Source organism: Ambystoma mexicanum, chromosome 10 (assembly GCF_040938575.1).
Source record: "Ambystoma mexicanum isolate Mex_15411 chromosome 10, UKY_AmexF1_1, whole genome shotgun sequence".
In the NCBI taxonomy this organism is placed as follows: domain Eukaryota; kingdom Metazoa; phylum Chordata; class Amphibia; order Caudata; family Ambystomatidae; genus Ambystoma; species Ambystoma mexicanum.
Window position 1 is genome coordinate 1,120,930,594 of NC_090932.1, and position 19,564 is coordinate 1,120,950,157.

The 19,564-nt window shown below is 45.4% G+C and overlaps 1 protein-coding gene across 21 annotated transcripts in view; it reads left to right on the plus strand.

Moving 5' to 3' along the window:
• CAMK2B (calcium/calmodulin dependent protein kinase II beta) overlaps positions 1-19,564 on the plus strand; it is a 1,630,344-nt gene that overhangs the window by 1,129,783 nt on the left and 480,997 nt on the right. For 15 of the 21 annotated variants that reach the window (XM_069618980.1, XM_069618979.1, XM_069618978.1 and 12 more), the window contains exon 13: positions 1,465-1,539. The exons of the other annotated variants lie outside the window; for them this stretch is intronic. In XM_069618980.1, the coding sequence (XP_069475081.1) occupies positions 1,465-1,539 (75 nt within the window). The remainder of the gene's footprint in view (positions 1-1,464; positions 1,540-19,564) is intronic. 21 annotated transcript variants of the gene reach the window in all.

The following is a 19,564-nucleotide window of genomic DNA, read 5'->3' on the forward strand; positions in this document are numbered from 1 at the left end:
AGAAATGGTTACAGGACTAATTCTATCCGTCCATTACACATGGCATGTGAGCCTATAGATTGCTGGTTTATTCACAGCTTGGCTGATAAGGTCAGTTACAGAGTAGCACATTGTCTCTGTTGTCTTTGTGTTCATTGGGATGAACTGTATACTTCCAGGCAGGCTGATGGGTGTAGCTCTAGGGCTGCACACTATATCTGATGCTTGTCTGACTTGTCTGCAAATGGATGAATGACTTGTCAACAGACAGTATGATATGGGGAGATAAAAGTCCACACCCTATACCTGTATATAGCGTGCCAACCAATGTATGAATGGTTAAATAACAGACATTTTGATAGGGGTAGATGAAGAGCTACACCCTATCTTACTCTGGCATATCATCCTGCGATGAATATTTTAAAGACAAACAGACGGATATCTGCTCTGTGTTTTGGGCATGCCATCAAATTAATGAATAATGTAATCGCAAGCCGGCTGATACTGGTTGTTACATGACTGCACAGCCTCGCTGCTGTTTGTTTTTGTGGAGTGTCAGTCAATGAATGCATGTTTAGCACAGTGGGCGGATTACGCACCGATTCGAAAGGTGGGTTCTTTATGTTGAATGTGATGTGTAACCAATGCGCACATACTCTTAGGGCAGCAGTCTCTGGCTCTTTATCTACACTTGAGTTTCTAATCTTTTTTCTGCTTACTTTGTTTCTTTTCTTTCCTTGTCGTACCCTCACTGTCCTCTGTAAATCCATCTCCTCCCCTCCTTTCTTTAATCCTTTCTTACTTTTTTCTATCTTTTCTTTGTTCCTTTCTGTCCTTTCGTTTTTCTTTTATTTTCCTCCTTTTCTTTCTCTCATTCGTTCTTTCTGCTTCTCACTTTCTTTTTCTCCCTTAATTTTCTTATTTTGTTTTTCCTTCTGCATTTCTTACAATTTTTTAACTATTTGTCGCTGTCATTTCTCTTCCTGGCTCACGTTTACTCTTCGTCTATATGATTCACTCTTTCTTAATTTTCTTCCTTTTTTCTTTTTATTTATCTATTCATATCAATAATTGTGTATTCTTCCTTTGGTACGTCCCTGCTCATTTTACCTTCTTTCTATTGTTTTCGCTTTTTACTTTCTTTTTAATATTATAAATTCCCCTCTTCATCTTACTCTCTGGCTTTGTCTTTTCCTTCTTTTCTCTCACCGTACCCTCCCACTCTTGCACCATCTTCTTTGCCCAATGTCTCATTCTGTTTCTTACTTCAATCCCCCCTCTACTTTTTCTGTTTCCTAATAATTCCCTCCTCGCCTATATTTCACTTCATTTCTTTTTCTTTCACTCCATTTCTCTTCTCTCCTTGCCTTTCTCTCGGAACCTCCTTCCCTTCTTTTCTCTGTTTGTTACTCCCCCTCCACTGTTTCTTTTTCCCTTCCCTGTACCCTGTCTGCTTTCCCGCCTGTCCTCACGTGGTTTCTACAGTGGGCAGACAGACCACAGCTCCGGCCACCATGACGGCCGCTTCTTCCGGCAGCAGCATGGGGTTGGTGGAACAAGGTAGATGTGTCCTTAAGGGACCTTCTCTCCCTCTTCTTCCTCGGTTTGCTCCCCCTTCCTTGGACTGCAGATCGCATGTGATGCTCCCCTGACTCCCCTGACACTCTGTACACCAGACTTACCTGTTCCATCTTGGAGCCCCAGATCAAATCAGATACTGTACTCAATGAGTGGCTCCAGCCTACACTAGCAAAAGAATAACCAAAAAGTGGCAAGGAATGGGAAGTATGAGCAGTACGGGCATGAGTTTACTAATAGAAACCAGCGCAACAAAACTTTGTCTGCCAGGCCAGTACCAGGCAGGAGCCGGAGTCCAAGTTCACAGTCTTTAAAATGGGTTTGGCCCGTTTCCCAACAGTGACAATGATCTACTAAAGTCGATTCCTAGAATGCTTCAACATTAGGTTCTTTAGACGCAAACAAATTCACAGAGCATGCAGAGCACGTAATTTGTGGGGGCAAAGCGTATGCCACCTCCATATCCAGGTTTGACTTTTCTTGTCCCATATGTGCTACTATATCCTCCTTTGGCCTGATGCTGCTGTTGCTCCCCTAACCCCTGCCTCCTTGCCTGTGGGTTGAATTGTCAGCAATGCATGGGATCTGTAAGCCTTGTTGCATGCCCAAAGCGCTGCATAGTTCACTTTGTACTAACCAGCTAGGCTTCTTGCTCCCCTTGTACGTGTGTATGTGTGCTCCCTCGCTGCATGAAGCAGAGGGGCTGTTCCTGCATGTTGACAGCAAAAGGAACCCCCTGACAAAGCCACAATAAAACTCACTTAGGTACACCCTGGCACCAAACACAAGAAAAGGGGTAAGTACTCTGCTCAGAAATGCCTCTTTCACTCAAAAGAGATGTTACTCCTGTTTATTTTATTTACTGGCAGAATCCCCCAGACTAGTGTGTAGGAGGCAGTCCTGCTCTGCTCCATTTTAAGGTGCTTCTGGCCCATTATAGTTAAGCTACAGTAAGCAGTTTTTCAGCCAACCTGTCCTCAGTGGGGCTCCCTTCCCATACAACAGGGGGTCTCCCAGGCCAGACCTTAAGAGCCCCAACCACACCCGATTTTCAAGATAACCAGCAACAGTGACGCATTACCCACAAACACACCTTAACTCTCACTCATTGAAATTTACCCTTTGTAACTCAGCCTCACTCCTGGTCACCTTTGTTTAATCTGTGTATTTAGGACTAAAAAATAACCTGCTGTTTGGGCAATGCAAACCATTTATGAGTGAAATACTTGACTGTTGCTAAAAGGGTCGCGACTGGCAATTTTATTATTTGCCCAAATACATAATAGTTGGCCAAATTTGCAAACAAACCGAATAGTGTTAATTTATAACTAAACTTCAGAATTTCATATAAACACACTTCATAAAAACAATATAAAAACTCGCAAACGTGTGTTTCCGAGTTTCCCTAGTACCACTATTTATTGCTGACAACTGTGTAATTATAACATTAATGTCTGAATATAGCAAATTATTTTCAAGTAATAATTCGACATCAATTTGCAGAATCTTAATTTCAGCACATGATTTTTGTCTGAAATCATTTGAAATCATTTGATGAACACCAGACATTACTGTTCAACGTGAAATAGGTAAATAAAACATTTTCTTGACTGGAGATGAATGACAGAATTGTGTGCGAAGTTCATGAGATTGCCTCCTACTCGATGCACTTCGATACGAAATAATTTCTAATCGCTAGAATTCAATTGCTCAGCTGGAAATCATTATTTGACATTACAGTTGTCATCTTTTTCATCCCTACATCTCAAGTCCACATCCAAGAGGCTTCTGAACTTTGATATTACCGTTCCCATAACACACCAAAATGATTGAGGAGGGTCAGAGCAGAATCGCATTCTAGTTGGCTTTGCCAACTTGAAATGTAAAACCTCACAAAGAAAAATATTTAATTTTAAAAAAGAACATGGCAAAAGCAGGCGAAACAGGTGGTTTAGTGAAAATAGTGCAACGACAAAGCTCAGAGAGCATGAGACAGGAACGATTAAACAGATTGCAATTAATTGCTGATCAGGATAGGAATCATTTGTTTATCCCTTTTGTTCCCATTTCATTAGGGATTTGATGATAATATGCCTGTTATTTTTTTAGTTCTCCTCACTGTTAGCATATATGTTCTGTTACTCATTTTAGTGAAGCAATAAGCTGAAACGAATGGGAACTCCGTTTGTTACTTTGCTTTTTTATGTTTGTCCTCTTTACCATCACAATATATGGAGTTATTTAGGCCAAAAGGAAATGTGTATACAGCAGTGAACATAGGGCTTCCAGTTCATTCATTTTCCTGGCTTCACCTACCTCCCATTTCCAAGAAACATCAACTTTTAAAATGTGACTGTGCAGTGCCTATGGAAAATTCTTTAATGTGATTATCTTTCAAGATATGAGGGTTTTCTTTTCCTGCAAGTTGTTTTTTTTTCTTCTTTAATTTGATTACTCGTTGTGGTGGTCAGGCTGCTGCTGCGTTTGCTTAGCCTCTGATTGCACATGTGTGAGAGGTTGTTCTTTGCCCCCTCTATTCACAAAACCAAGTCAGCTCCTTTCCTTTGATTGCTGATATAGACTGGCTTTCTGTTATATGCTTATTGAGGCCAATTTAAAATAGTGTTCTGGTTCCCTGGGAGACTTGCAATATCTTTTTAAATTGGAGAAGACAATTCATTAATAATACATCATTGAGCATTGACTCGATCAGCAAGGGCGAGCGGTTTTAGTGTGAAGGGGACCTCCATTCAATAGTTGACCTCCATTCAATGGATCTTCTTCTAAGTTTGTCAATGTAGTTCTCCATTAGGAACACCATGAGGTCTCAAGACTGTCTCTACCTAGCTGTGCAACCTACATACTCCTGAATTAGTTATGAGGTTGCCATTACAGGCGAGTGATATCAGTAACTTTATGGTGTTACTTTACATTGGTCTGTCTTCAGAAAATTCCTCAAGATGAATAACATTTGATTTGACTAAAGCTCTTCATAAAAATAATCTTGCTTTCTACACAGAGCTGGTTGTATGCAAGCATCACAGAGTGTTAGTGTTAGAGTGTTAACACATTTGATTAAAAGGAGACCAGTTACTTTGATGTTGCTAATTAGCCTTTTACTTTTTATAAAGGCTAAAAAGGACATGGGTCATGGCGAGTTTTGGAAGTCTGCATAACATTTTATAAATGGGTTTAACAAGAAGTGTGTGAATGTGTCACACGTATCACAGCCTTGTTTACAATTATTAAAATTACATTGTACCCCATTGTCTTAATTATTCTAGAAAAGTAACTTGATACTCTACCAAGTAAAAGGCACTGCTTTCCTTTTCCGATTCCATATGTTATAAAATACATAAGCAGGACAATGAGCTGTTTACGCCATCTGTAATTTAACATATTCTGAAGTAAGACTCAAAGCATAATAGATAACAGGAACCAGTCATCCTATGCTGAGAATTAGTCACTGTAGTTTCCAATGTATTTATAGTTACAATTATGGTGTAAACAGACCCCACACAATGGACTTTCAAGGAGAAGCCAGGTCTTGGACAGTTTTTTACAGTAGTACATCTTCTAAACGTCCATCATCAATCTAAACTTTCCCTCACCCAAATCCCCTTTTACAGGAAAATTATGAATGACGAATAACTTGATTATCAACGTAGAATTAGAACAGATATGGCCTATGATGGACTTTTTGTCCTTGGAAGATGTTCTCAACTGCCTAGGAGGTGAGTGCCATTCAGTCTGTTATTACTTTATTCATTAGTCCATCTCCTTTCGAATGGATTGTGTCATCCCCTGTATTCCTCCTCTTTGATATTCGATATCCAGCTTCAGCTGCTTCTGAATTTTTTTTACGGCAGAGGATGCTGTGCATCAATGGCGTCGACTCGATGTCCCCCGAAGGCTTCCATCTCAAGTATGATGTCATTGAAGGCATATATAGCACATGTAGCGCCCGTTGGCTTCAATTTCATTTTTCCGCGATAGCTTTAGCTCCAAGAAATGCAGCACGCTTCTTCACTTTCGTGACGACTTCGTCATTTTGAAAGAAAAATCGAGAAAATGTCTTCTTCGTCGACACTGACAACCCCGAAGACCGGGTTCCAAAAGTGTTGTGATTGTGGGTCAAAAATGTCATTGACCGATCCTCATCATATATGTTTGTGGTGCCTCGGGTAGACCATAACACCTCAGACTGCTCCAAGTGCCAGTCGATGATAGGAAAGGCCTTGAAGGAACAAAAGGGGAAATTGAGGCAGGTTGAATCCCTGTCTCCTACCCTGGCCAAGAAACCTTTGACCGATGAGTGGAGAGGCGACTCTCCTCGGAGGAAGAAGGTTAGGCGGTTGAGATCGAGGAGTGGCTCTCACCATTCCTCATCGTCCTCGAAGAAGTCTAAGAGAAGTCACCATAGGTCGCCTTCTTCGACTTCGTCGGACACTTACCCTGAGAGGGTATCTTGCCCTACTAAAAAAAACACTCCGGCTGAGTGGGAGTCCTTCAGAGCAGAGATGATCAAAATATTAGAAAAAAACAAGCCTCCAAGTCAGGCTCCTACCACGCCTTTGGAAAGGGCTCAACCAAAACCTTGTGCGCCTTCGTTCCCGGGACAAAGGCCTGATCAACATCAGGAGCCGTCGGGGCCGCGATCCCATGATGTAACATTGAAAGATCACTCGAGCCGAAAGCATAAGTCGAGGTTGACATTAATGACACCTTCAATGCCAGCGGCGTCTTCAAAGCCAGCCAAACCCCCAACGTCCACTTTGACGCCGAAGGCATCGACGCTAGCTGCGCCATCATTGCCAACTGCTCCATCGACGCTGAGTGCCCCACTAAAGCCTATGGCGCCAATGAAAGTTTTGACGGCTCCTCCAAAGTTGAATCCATTGTTTATAAAACCTCTCATACCTGAGAAGACCTATGCACCTCTACTGAGAAAAGACTATTTCGAAGGGATTGTGTCCTCCGACGTATTCCTCATCTTAGATATCTCCTTCCAGCTCTGCTGGCCTCGGAAAATGTTTTCTCTAGAGGGCGCTGCGCGTCGACGTCCTCCGAGTCGATGTCCCTCGACAGCCGCCGTATCGACGTTCGACGTCATCCTGCCTATAAAGGCCGCGCGCAGCGTCCGTTGCTCAGTTCCGTTTTTCCGCGCTTACTCAGTGCCTCGGAATACCGTTGCTCAGTTCTTAGTCAGATTAATCCTATTTACCTCGAGTTATTCGATCCGTACTCGATGGCTTCCTCGTCGGAACCGACAACTCCTCGATCCGGCTTCAAAAAATGTCGAGATTGTGGGAAAAAGATGTCGTTGACCGATCCTCACAGAATTTGTCTGTGGTGCTTGGGAGCTGAACACCATTGTTCGGAATGCGAGGACTGTATGTCCATGACAGCTAAGGCCCTGAAGGAGCGTAGGGGGAAGCTGGAGAAAGGTAAGACTTTTAAAGCTTCTTCTTCGTCGACAAAGTCGAGACATTCGTCTCCTCGTCACCATTCGCGCTCCAGGTCTCGGAGTGGGTCTCATCACTCCTCGAGATCGAAGCACTCGAAGAGGAGACGTCGAAGATCCCCTTCTCCGTCTTCCTCTTCCTCTGTTTCACCAAAAAGAATCCCTTGCCCCACGAAACATAGTTCCCGGGCTGAATGGGAGGAATTCCGAAAGAATATGATGAGCGTCTTCGAGAAAGCGGCCTCGACCCCCTCGAAGACTGCCGAGAGCGATGCTCTGGTCGAAAGACCCGAAGGTCAAAAACGCCGCGAGTCGCAGTACCCGGCGAAAGAAACCTCTCGAGCGCGTTTCGAACCCTCGAGCAGGACTATGACCTCCAAACTTTCCTCGAAGGTTCCATCGACGCCGTCGACGAAGGTCCCGTCGACGTCGAGGTCGATGTCTTCGACGCCGTTGTCGAGGGGACCTTCGACACACGGGTCTGTCGACTCGACGCCGGCCTCGACACCGGCGTCGACGCCAAGAAAAGTCACGGTTACCACACATCCAGTGACTATCCTAAGGCCCTCGACGTCGATGGCTTCGATATTGTCGAGTAGAATTCCAATTCTGTCGAGGTCCTCGAGGCCTCCACCTCTGTTTTCGACGCCACGCTCGAAGCCTTCGACGTTGGCGTCGACGATGTCGACGCTTTCGAGGCCAATAATGACAAGTTCGGCACCCTCTGCCTTGGAAATGGGATTTACTCCCTTTATGAGTTCAGAACAATTGAGAACTATATCCTCAATTTTAGAAGAGGGTGATTTGTCTGAACAAGACACATTTGAGTTACAGGGACCTGTAACCCCAGTTAGAGAGGAATTTTCCTCTGAAGAGCGCAGATTAAAGGATCTTCATGATTCTTTACATGAGGCAAGTGGGTTAGACACTTCCCCTGAGGTGGAGTTTGCTAAGCCAGACCCGGGGGAGCATGCTGAAACCCCCTACAGAGCCTTAATGGCCAGGATTACAGAGTTCATGGGGTGGTCTGCACCTTCACAATCTTTCCAACAAGATGACCTCACGGATATTCTTGACAAAGGCCCACAAGAGGATCCTGTGGTGCCCTTTCATAAAGCTCTTCAGAGAAAGATCATGACAAACTGGGAAACCCCAGATGTAATACCAGCAGTAAATAAAAAACTGTCTACAAAGTACAGGGTATCTTCCACAGACCCAGAGTTTTTGTCTAAACACCCATCCCCAGAAAGTCTGGTGGTACAAGCAGCATCCTCTACCGATGTCAAGACGGCTTATCCTACAGTCCCACAGGACAGGGACGATAATAAATATGATGCTATGGCAAAGAAAGTCTTTTCAGCATGTAGCATGGCGTTAAAGTCTGTTAATGCTACTTGCACCCTTGCTAGGTTCAGCCATACACTTTGGGAGTGTGCTTCTACAGCGGCTGACTGCATCCCGGAGGGAGAAGAAAGGGATGCGTTCCTGAATATTATACAGGACGGTAAAGACGCTATGTGCGAATCCCTCCAGACGGGCATTGATTCGGCTGACAGTATCAGCAGAGCAATGGCGGCAAGTACATCAACCAGGAGATTCGCTTGGTTGAGAAAGTCGGGTTTTGCCCCAGATGTGCAAGCCAGGCTCTTGAACATGCCATTCGATGGCTCTTCTTTGTTCGGGAAAAAGGCGGATGACAGTTTAGAGAAACTGCAAACTTCAAAAGCTGCAGCAAAATCCCTAGGAGCTGCAATCCGTCAGACTCCTTTTCGTCCCACAGGAACCTCTGCGAGGGGCAAGTCCTTTCGCTTCTACTCCGCATTCGGAAGAGGTAGAGGACGACCGGCTCAAAGGGGTCAAAGAAGAACTACCCGAGGTGGACGGGGTAGATATTCTAAAGCCGCAGCAACAGCAGGTGCCTCTTTACCATCGGCATCAGCCGCCCCAAAACCACTCTCAGGACTCCCCTCACAGGACACCTGTAGGAGGCAGGTTGACTCAACATCTGACGGTATGGCAGGCTATCACGTCAGATGCTTGGGCATTGGAAACAGTCGCCCAAGGTTACTGCCTGCCTTTTCTACGTATACCTCAGAGTCATCCACCGGGGATCAGCTCTCAGAAAGCTCCAGATCCGCTCCTCTTGCAGGAAATTTTGGACCTGCTAGAGAAAGGTGCCATAGAACCGCTACCTGTAGCAGAGAGGAACAAGGGCTGGTACTCCCCTTACTTTCTCATTCCGAAGAAAGACGGAGGACTGAGACCCATCTTGGACTTGCGAGAATTGAACAAATTCCTCAGAAAAGACAAATTCAAGATGGTCACACTTTCTCAGATCCTCCAGGCCCTTCAGTTCCAGGACTGGTTGGTATCTCTGGACCTTCAGGACACTTATTTCCATGTGCCTATCCATCTCAAACACAGGAAATACCTGAGGTTCGCAATTGGCAACTCTCACTATCAATTTCGAGTGCTGCCATTTGGGCTGACCTCCGCCGCGAGGGTCTTCACCAAGTTAATGTCGGTAGTGGCTGCAAGTCTAAGGAGGGAAGGGATTCACGTCTACCCCTACCTGGACGATTGGCTGATCAGGGCTGTTTCTCCGGAACAAGCTCAGATCCAGCTAAATCACGTGTGCCACTTCCTTCACAGACTGGGCTTCTCCCTCAATTTAAGGAAGTAACAAATGATACCATCGCAGAGACTCCAGTTCATAGGAGCGATCCTGGATACTTCCCTGGGAAAAGCCTCGCCACCAGAGGTGAGGGCTCAAGATATTCTACAGATGGTTACCAAGTTCCAGCATGCCCAATGTCTCCAAGCCTTCGACTTTTTGAGGTTGCTAGGCCTCATGGCATCCTCCATTTTCCTTGTGCCAGAGGCTCGCCTGAGAATGAGATCCCTCCAGTGGGCACTGAGGACTCAGTGGTCACAATTCTCAGGGAGAATGACAGATCTTCTTCAGGTTCCCGGCAGGGTGGCTCGAGACCTTCAGTGGTGGGCCTGTCAGGAGAACATTCTGAAAGGAGAACAGTTTTGGCAACCCTGGCCGGAGATAACAGTAGTCACGGATGCCTCACTCACGGGGTGGGGAGCCCACGCCAACGACTTGACCATCAGCGGTCGTTGGTCTCCATCGGAGTCCAGACTACACATCAACCTGTTAGAGCTGAGAGCCATCAGACTTGCGCTGAAGGCTTTCCTGCCAGCTGTACAAGGGAAGAACGTCCTGATAATGACAGACAACACGGTGGCCATGCATTACCTCAACAAAAGAGGAGGCGTAGGATCACTACCCCTGTGCAGAGAGGCGATGCAGCTCTGGTTTTGGGCAATCCAAGAAGGAATCTCTCTATCGGCAGTTCACCTAGCCGGAGAGAAGAACTTGACAGCGGACGCTCTGAGCAGGCAGAACACAGTCTCCCACGAGTGGGAGCTAGCTCAGGAAGTCCTTCAAGAGATCTTCGCCCTTTGGGGAACCCCTCAGGTAGATCTGTTCGCCACCAGCCTAAACAGGAAATGCGACCTGTTCTGCTCAAGGGAAGTTCCTCCGAGAGGAGCTCTGGGAGACGCGTTCATAGTGGACTGGGAGTTTCCGCCTCTGTACGCGTTCCCACCGGTCCCTGTCATTCCTCAAATGATCAGGAGGTTGAGAAGATTCCGGCGAACCATGATCCTAATTGCCCCGGATTGGGCCAGGAGAACGTGGTACCCGGACCTTCTAGACTTGTCCATCTGCCCTCCAATTCGACTTTCAATCAGAGAGAACTTACTCTCACAGAAGGGAGGTCAGGTTCTCCATCCAGACATCAAAACCCTCAACCTTCACGCTTGGCTTCTGAACGGCTGAGGTACAAGAATTGGGACCTCCCTGATGATGTTATGGAGGTGTTGCTTTCGGCAAGGAGGCCAGCAACAAAGTCTTTATACCGCTGCCGTTGGAACAGATTTTGCAGCTGGTATAGAGAACAGAATATCAACCCATTTTCATGTGGTACACCAATGGTTTTGTCCTTCCTACTATATTTGGCAAATTCAGGCCTTCAAATTGGCACCATTAAGGGCTATCTCGCAGCGCTATCCATCTTTAAGCGTACTGCGGAAGAACCATCCTATTTCAAATTACCCTTGGTAATACAGTTTCTAAAGGGGTTAACCAATGTTTATCCCCCAAGACCATTCCAAGTTCCCCTATGGGATTTAAACTTAGTACTAACTTTCCTGATGGGTACACCTTTCGAACCTCTCCATTCTTGTTCGTTAAAATTCCTTACCCTTAAAACTGTTTTATTAATAGCACTTACATCTGCTAGAAGGGTGAGCGAATTACAAGCTCTTTCTTGTAAACCCCCTCATACAATCTTTCACAAAGACAAAGTTGTCCTGCAAGTGAAGCCTAATTTCCTCCCAAAGGTGGTTTCTGAATTCCATATCACTCAGAAGATTACCCTACCATCTTTCTATCCTCCTCCTCACCCGGGGAAAGAGGAAGAGAGGTTACACAGACTAGACCCTAGGAGGGTTTTAAGTTTTTACATTAGTAGACTAGCCAGGATAAGACAGGCAGACCAGCTGTTTGTAGGTTCCACAGGTCACAAGCTGGGGTTACCAATAACTAAGCAGACCATTTCCAGATGGATCATTCTAGCCATTCTGGAATGTTATAAACTGGCAGGGAAAGAGCCCCCTCAAAACCTTAGGGCTCATTCGACCAGAGGTATTGCAGCTTCATCGGCCCTCAAAAGAGGCGTGCCGGTTAAAGACATATGTGCGGCCGCTACATGGTCCTTCTGTCCATACCTTTACACGTTTTTACAATCTGGATTCCTCCTCCAGTCAAGAGACTAGGTTTGGAAGGGCTGTACTGCATTCTATTCATCAATAGAAGACAGCGTGAAGTCAGTACTCCCTCCTCCGAATATAGAATACTGCTATGGGAGCCTATCTAAGATGAGGAATACGTCGGAGGACACAATCCCTTCGAAGAACAAGTTACTTCTTACCTTGTAACGTTCTTTCGACGGGATGTTCCTCCGACGTATTCCTCATCGACCCTCCCATCCATCCCCGCAGTTCTTCTTCCCTTGTTGTTGCAGCTTACGCTCCTTCAGGGTGATTAGTCTAGTCCAGACAGTAATACTGTGGGCTACAAAACGAAACTGAGCAACGGACGCTGCGCGCGGCCTTTATAGGCAGGATGACGTCGAACGTCGATACGGCGGCTGTCGAGGGACATCGACTCGGAGGACGTCGACGCGCAGCGCCCTCTAGAGAAAAATTTTTCCGAGGCCAGCAGAGCTGGAAGGAGATATCTAAGATGAGGAATACGTCGGAGGAACATCCCGTCGAAAGAACGTTACAAGGTAAGAAGTAACTTGTTCTTTAAGTGCCTTACTTGTAAATATGAGGAGAATGAACCCCTCAGATGACGAGACTCCATTTGACCTCCAATTTGGTACGCTAAATGTACCAGAGAGTTTTATAGCAGAGGAGTCAAGGTTGAGAGATCTCTATGACAACCTACAGACAGCAAGTGGGGTGGACAACTCACCTGAGTAGGAGTTTGGGAGAACAGAGGCTGGGGAACATGCTGATGCATCCTACAGACAACTCATGTCCAAGGTAGTTGACTACATGGGGTGTAGTAGGCCTCCATTGGCAGCTTACCCTACCATCCCCCCAGTTAGGGACCACAAAACAGTAGATGATGGGCAAGTAAGGTATTTTCTGCAGGAAGTATGGCACTTGAATCTGCCAACTCCACATGTGCCTTTGCAAAATGTATGTTCACTCTATGGGACTGCATTTCCATGGCGGCAGAGCACATTCCCGAAGGGGATGAAAGAGACGGGTTCTTAGCCATAGTTAGATACGGCAAGGAAGCCATGTGTGAGTCTCTTCAGTCAGGTCTGGATTCTGCTGACAGCATCAGCAGTGCTACTAGCACCGTTATGCGCAGGTTTGCGTGGTTGCGGAAGTCAGATTTTGCACTGTATGTGCAATCCAGACTTCTCAATATGCCCTTTGACAGGTCTCACCTTTTTGGCAACAAGGCTGACGAGAGTCTTGAGAAGTTGCAGACCTCGAAGGCGGAAGCCAAATCTTTAGGTGCCGCTATTAGGCAACCTCAGCCTTTTCGACCTAGTGGACAACCTTGGAGGGGTAGATCTTTTCGCTTCTACTCCTCAGTTGGAAGGACGAATGGAATGGCTGGTCAAAGGGGCCAAAGAAGGATTCCTCATGGTGGACGAGGAAGAGGTGCAAAGCCAGTTCAGGCAGGAGCATCTTTCCCATCTGCCACTGTATCACCCACCTCAAAACCTCTCTGAGGTCTTGAGTCACAGTTCACCAGTGGGGGGCAGACTGTCTTAGCATCTAGAAGAATGGCAAGAAATTACTTAGGATGCTTGAGCTTTGGAAACTGTAGCCCACGGTTACTGCCTTCTTTTTCTACAGGGACCTCAGAACAATCCACTGGGGAACCACTCTTTGAGGATTCCAGATCCGCTTATTGTGCAGGAGATTTTAATCCTGCTATAAAAAGGCACAATAGATCCGCTGCCTGTAGCAGAGAGAAACAAGGGTTGGTGTTCCCCTTATTTCCTAATACCCAAAAAGGACAGAGGACTGAGACCCATCTTGGACTTGAGCTAATTGAACAAGTTCCTCAGGAAGGACAAGTTCAAGATGGTCACCATTTCTTAGATCCTTCAGCCCCTCCAACACCAGGATTGGATGGTGCCATTGGACATACAGGATGCTTATTTTCATGTGCCAATCCTTCTCAAGCACAGAAAATACCTGAGGTTCGCAGTTGGCGATTCTCATGATCAATTTCGAGTTCTGCCATTGGGCTGACCTCTGCCCAGAGGGTTGTCACCAAACTGATGGCGGTAGTGGCGGCGAGTTTCAGGAGAGGGGGTATTCACATCTATCCCTACCTGGACGATTGGCTGATCAGGGTGCGTTCTCCTGAACAAGTCCTGGATCATCTCAACATTACCTGCCACCCCCTTTGAAGACTGGGCTTCTCCCTCAACTACTAGAAGTACCATATGACACCTTGTCAGAAACTCCAATTCATCGGACCTGTTCTGGATACATCCGAGGTGTGGGCTCAAGACATTCGACAGATGGTCATCAAGTGCCCAGTGTCTTCCGGCCTTTGATTTTTTGAGGTTGCTCGGCCTCATGGCATCCTGCATTTTTCTGGTGCCAAGAGGCCCGTCTGAGAATGAGATCCCTTCAGTGGGCTCTCAGAACTTAATGGTCCCAGTTCTCAGGAAAGATGTCGGACCTACTTCAGGTTCCAAGCAGGGTCGCACAGGATCTTCTGTGGTGGGCCTGTGAGGACAACATTCTGAAGGGAGAACCTTTTTGGCAGCCATGGCCGGGGATAACAGTAGTGAAGGACGCATCACTCACGGGGTGGGGTGCCCACACCAACGATCTGACAGTCAGCAGTTGTTAGTCTCCATCGGAGTCCTAACTACATATCAATCTTTTGGAGCTGAGGGGAATCGGACTAGCGCTGAAGGCCTTTCTGCCCTCTGTATGGGGAAGGAATGTCCTGATAATGACGGACAACACAGTGACCATGTACTACCTCAACAAGAGAGGAGGTGTAGGGTCACTACCACTGTGCAGTGAGGCAATGCAGCTCTGGTACTGGGCAATTCTAGAAGGAATCTCCCTATCGGCAAATCACCTAGCCAGAAAGGAGAACACAGCGGTGGACGCTTTGAGCAGGCAGAGCACAGTCTCCCACGAGTGGAAACTAGCTCAGGAAGTCTTTCAAGAGATCTTCACCCTTTGGGGAACGCCACAAGTGGATCTGTTCGCGACCCGTCTCAACCGGAAGCAGGAACTGTATTGCTCCAGGGAATTTCTCCTAAGAGGAGCTCTAGGAGACACGTTTGTGGTGGACTGGGAATTTCCACTCCTGTATGTGTTTCCTCCAGTCCCCCATCATTCCACATGCGATCAGGAGGTTGAGAAAGTTCATGAAACACATGATCCTAATTGCCCCACATTGAGCCATGAGGACGTGGTACCCTGACCTTCTGGACATTTCCATCTGTCCTTCAATACCTCTTCCACAAAGAGAGGACCTTCTCTCGTGAGAGGAGGTTCGGGTTCTCCATCCAGACGTCAAAACACTCAACCTTCACGCTTGGTTTCTGAAAAGCTGATATACAAGGATTGGGACCTCCTGGTTGACGTAATGGAGATTTTGCTTTCGGCTCGAAAGCCTGCAACAAAGTCTTTGTACAGTTGCCATTGGAATAAATTCTGCAACTGGTGCAGAGAAAAGAATGTAGATCCTTTTCTATGTAAAACGCTGGATGTTTTATCCTTTCTGCGATCTTTAGCCAATCTCAGGCTCCAGATTGGTACTATTAAAGGCTATTTGGCAGCACTGTCCATATTTAAGCTCTCATCAGAGGAATATTCATACTTTAAAATTCCACTGGTGACACAATTTCTAAAGGGACTTGCCAATGTGTTCCCTCCATCTCTGTTCCAGGTTCCAGTTTGGACCTTAATTTGGTTCTAAAATGTCTAATGTGTGCACCTTTTGAACCTTTATACTCATATCCCTTAAGGTTGTTACCCTTTAAAACCATTCTATTGGTAGCTCTAACATCAGCCCATAGAGCGAGCGCGTTGCAGTCACTTTCGTCCAAGCCACCCTTTACTATCTTTCATAAGGATAGGGTTGTTCTAATGGTTAAACCTTCATTTTACCCAACATCATTTCTGATTTCCACGTAGTACAAAACTTTTTTTGCCTTCTTTATATCCCCTTCGCCCGCCTCATCCTGGGAGGAGGAGAGGTTACATAGGTTGGGCCCTCATAGAGCTTTAAGCTTTTATATATCTAGACTGTCAAAACTCTGTATTGATGATCAACTTTTCATTGACTATATGGGCCACAAACTGCGTCAGACTATTACTACCAGACCTTGTCCAGATGGATCATTCTGGCCATTTCATAATGTTACTGACTGGCAGGGAAGGAATCTCCTGAAGTTTTAAGGGCCCATTCCACCAGGGGCATGGCTACCTCCACAGCCCTGCAAAGGGGCGTACCGATAAAAAGTTTGTGAAGCGGCAACATGGTCTACTATCCACACGTTCACAAAGCATTACTGCCTGGAATCTTCCCTCGGTCAGGCTGGTAGCTTTGGAAAAGCAGTCCTGCACTCGGTTCATGAAAACCATTCAAATCTAATTCTACACTCTCCACCAAATCAAATACTGCTTTGAGAGTCTATCAAAGATGAGGAATACGTGGGAGGACACAATCCATTCGCAGAACAAGTTACTTACCCCTTGTAACGTTCTTTCGACTGGATGTTCCTCCTACATATTCCATCAAAGATGAGGAATCCGTGGGAGGACACAATCCATTCGAAGAACAAGTTACTTGCCCCTGGTAATGTTCTTTCGACTGGATGTTCATCCCACGTATTCCTCATCGCCCTTCCCAACCTACCCCACATTAGAATTTTCCATGCTATTACAGCTTTCGTTTCTTCAAGGCTAAGTATGGTCATTCCCGTTGTTATACAGATATTTCTACTGTAAGGGGAAAAAACAGAACTGAAGGCATATATAGCTGCATGTGCTATATATGCCTTCGATGACATCATCCTCAGACGGAGGCCCTAAAGGGACATCGAGTCAATGCACAGCGATGTCTGCCGAAAAAAAAATTCTGAAACAGCTGAAGCTGGATATCGAATATCAAAGTTGAGGAATACGTTGGAGGAACATCCAGTTGAAAAAACGTTACCAGGGTAAGTAACTTGTTCTTCTGTGCACCTGCTGCGATCATTTGACGTTAACCATCATGAAATGTCCAGACTCAGCAGTAACCTTGGAGCTACATCCACCTTCCACGAATCCCAGGGTAACAAAAACTTTCTTCTAACCCATGTCACACACACACTCCTTTGTTGTTCGTAAGTCCAGGTCCTGTGCTGTTTCCCAGAACCAGGGTTCTACAGCGAAATCAGTGTTTATGGTACCAGCAGCCCTAATGTCTTAAGGCTTGATAGCACAGTACCAACAGCACTGTGGTCTCATTTAAATGTACCAGCAACCCCAATGTTTGCATTCCCAGAATATTTTTTATTAATTTCAAGTCTATTTCAAGTTTTACTAAATGTCCAAGCGGAAACGTTAATTAGAACTACTAAAAGAAAGTCCAAGTCCCGTGCTGTTTACCAGCACCAGGGCCCTACAGCAGAATCAGTGTTTGCTGTGCCAGCAGCCATAATGTATTAATATTGCACAGCACCATAACAAAAGCACTGAGAGCTGTTGTCTCATTCAAATGTACCAGCAACCCCAATGGTTGCACTCTCAGATTATTGTTTATTATTTTCAATTCTTATTTCAAGTTTTACCGAATGACCAAGCTGAAACATTAATTAGATGGAACGAAAAGAAATATAAAACAAAAATAAGTCCATATTTTTCCACCCAATTGACGACAATGTGTTGTGCAGTGGACAGTTAAAAGCCGACATGTGGGTTGTGCCTGCAGAATAAATAAACACAGAGGCCCTCATTACGACCCTGGCGGAGGACCATGGTGCAATTTGCACCATGGTCCATGGCGCAGAGCTGCCAACTCCGCCATGGGGGTTGGCGGACTCACTGCCCGATTCCGACCTTGGCGGGGCGGTTAGTCCCCAATCCCCATTTACCCTTCCCCATTCCCATTTTTGCCCCATAGGGTATAATGGGAGTGGGGAAGGCGTTAATTACGCCACCGTAGATTACGGTGGCGTAATTAACAAGAGGTCCCGTAGCGCCATGGATTTTTCCGCCCGGAAAATCCGGGCGTAAAAATCACCATGGCGCTACGGAAAGTCGTAATCTGGCGGAGAGGTACGCCATGCATTACGCTGGCGTAAACCCCTCTCCGCCAGGGTCGTAATGAGGGCCAGAGTAATCTGTGGTTATATAAACCACTAAATAACTCAAGTATGTTACTGGACACCTTAGCATAGAGCAACATGTAGAAATCAAACAGTTGTGAAGACAAATGTAGATGTATAATCATGTCACAGTAACAAATTAAAATAGATTTTTTTAAAGGATCGTATAAGTATGTTAGCAATTGGAAGTATTTATTCTGACCTAATTCTGCGTATGATGTATTGGTGCCCATTTAGCTATTCACCATTATCATATTACATAGGACATTTGTTAGTACTGTGAAAAGATGCACATTTTTTTTATTTTTATGATTATGCATTTTGTGGACTGCGGTTAAATCAACTATGAATGTTTTCCCATGTCATACTTTGGGTATGTGAAAGGTTCAATTTGAACCATAGCACAATCTAAATAAAAATAAAAATGTTCTTATAGTTAGAAAAATACAATGTTGTCCAAATTATGGGGATAACAAACTATATAAGGCATAACATGGAGCAAAAACTAGAGCCTCCAGAGCAGTCACAGAAATGCTAACTGAAGGTTAAGCACCAATAAAGTACTAGCCATCAAACATCCCTGTCAGTTTAGAAATATTTAGCCTGGTTTCCTGCTCAGCATCAAATTAGAATGCTGGCCATGGGAAACACTCTCTACCTATAGTGAGTGTTAGCCAATAATCACATCAACTTAGTACATCAGATCAACGTCATACTTATCCTAGTAGAATGCCCGCTCTAATGGAAATTATAAAAGTACTCTTTTGTGTATCAGCCCAAAATTATGCTAACATCTAGCAAGGAATCACAATTTGTAGCCACCAAAGGCAAAACTTAGTTGGAAGGTGCCATGATTGTCACAGTGAAATGCCTGGTTCCATAGAATTAAATCTAGCAAGGAATCACAATTTATAGCCACCAAATGCAAAACTTAGTTGGAAGATGCCATGATTGTCACAGTGAAATGCCTGGTTCCATAGAATTAAAGTTTCACTGTTTGAAACCTCACCCAAAGCAAATCATATTTTCTATCAAGGCCATGGGCCTCATTAAAAGTGTGCCAATCTGGTAAAAATGATGGTAATTCTGGCGCTGGCATTTTTACAGTACAAGTTTGCCAGTGGGGGCCACAGATCTCCCGGCAGGTCTGTCGGTCGTACAGGCCTTAACCAGCAAACAAATGCCTGAATCACCAGCACCATTACTAACAGGGCCGGTGATTCAGTAAATCCTATCCCATGGAGTACTATGAAACTCCATGGGTAATATCAGGCGGCAAGGAGGGTACTTGCAGTTTGACAATATGCCGCTGGTAATACTAATAATCAGGGCCCATATCTTCTTTGTAGTTTCAAAAATGTAAGAAACAAGCCAGTTTGAGGTCATAATGAGGGTGACATCCCCCTACAATAAAGCATTAATCGGCTTCATAGTAGGCCCTCATAAACCACCACAACTCTTGATGAAGAATTGTGACTGTGGCGATTAGGAATAGTAATCTTAGATATTAAAGGAATTATGTTATCTGTACTTCGGGCTCAGGATAAACAATCTCATCACATTTTCCAAAATGTAAGATCAGCCACTGTGC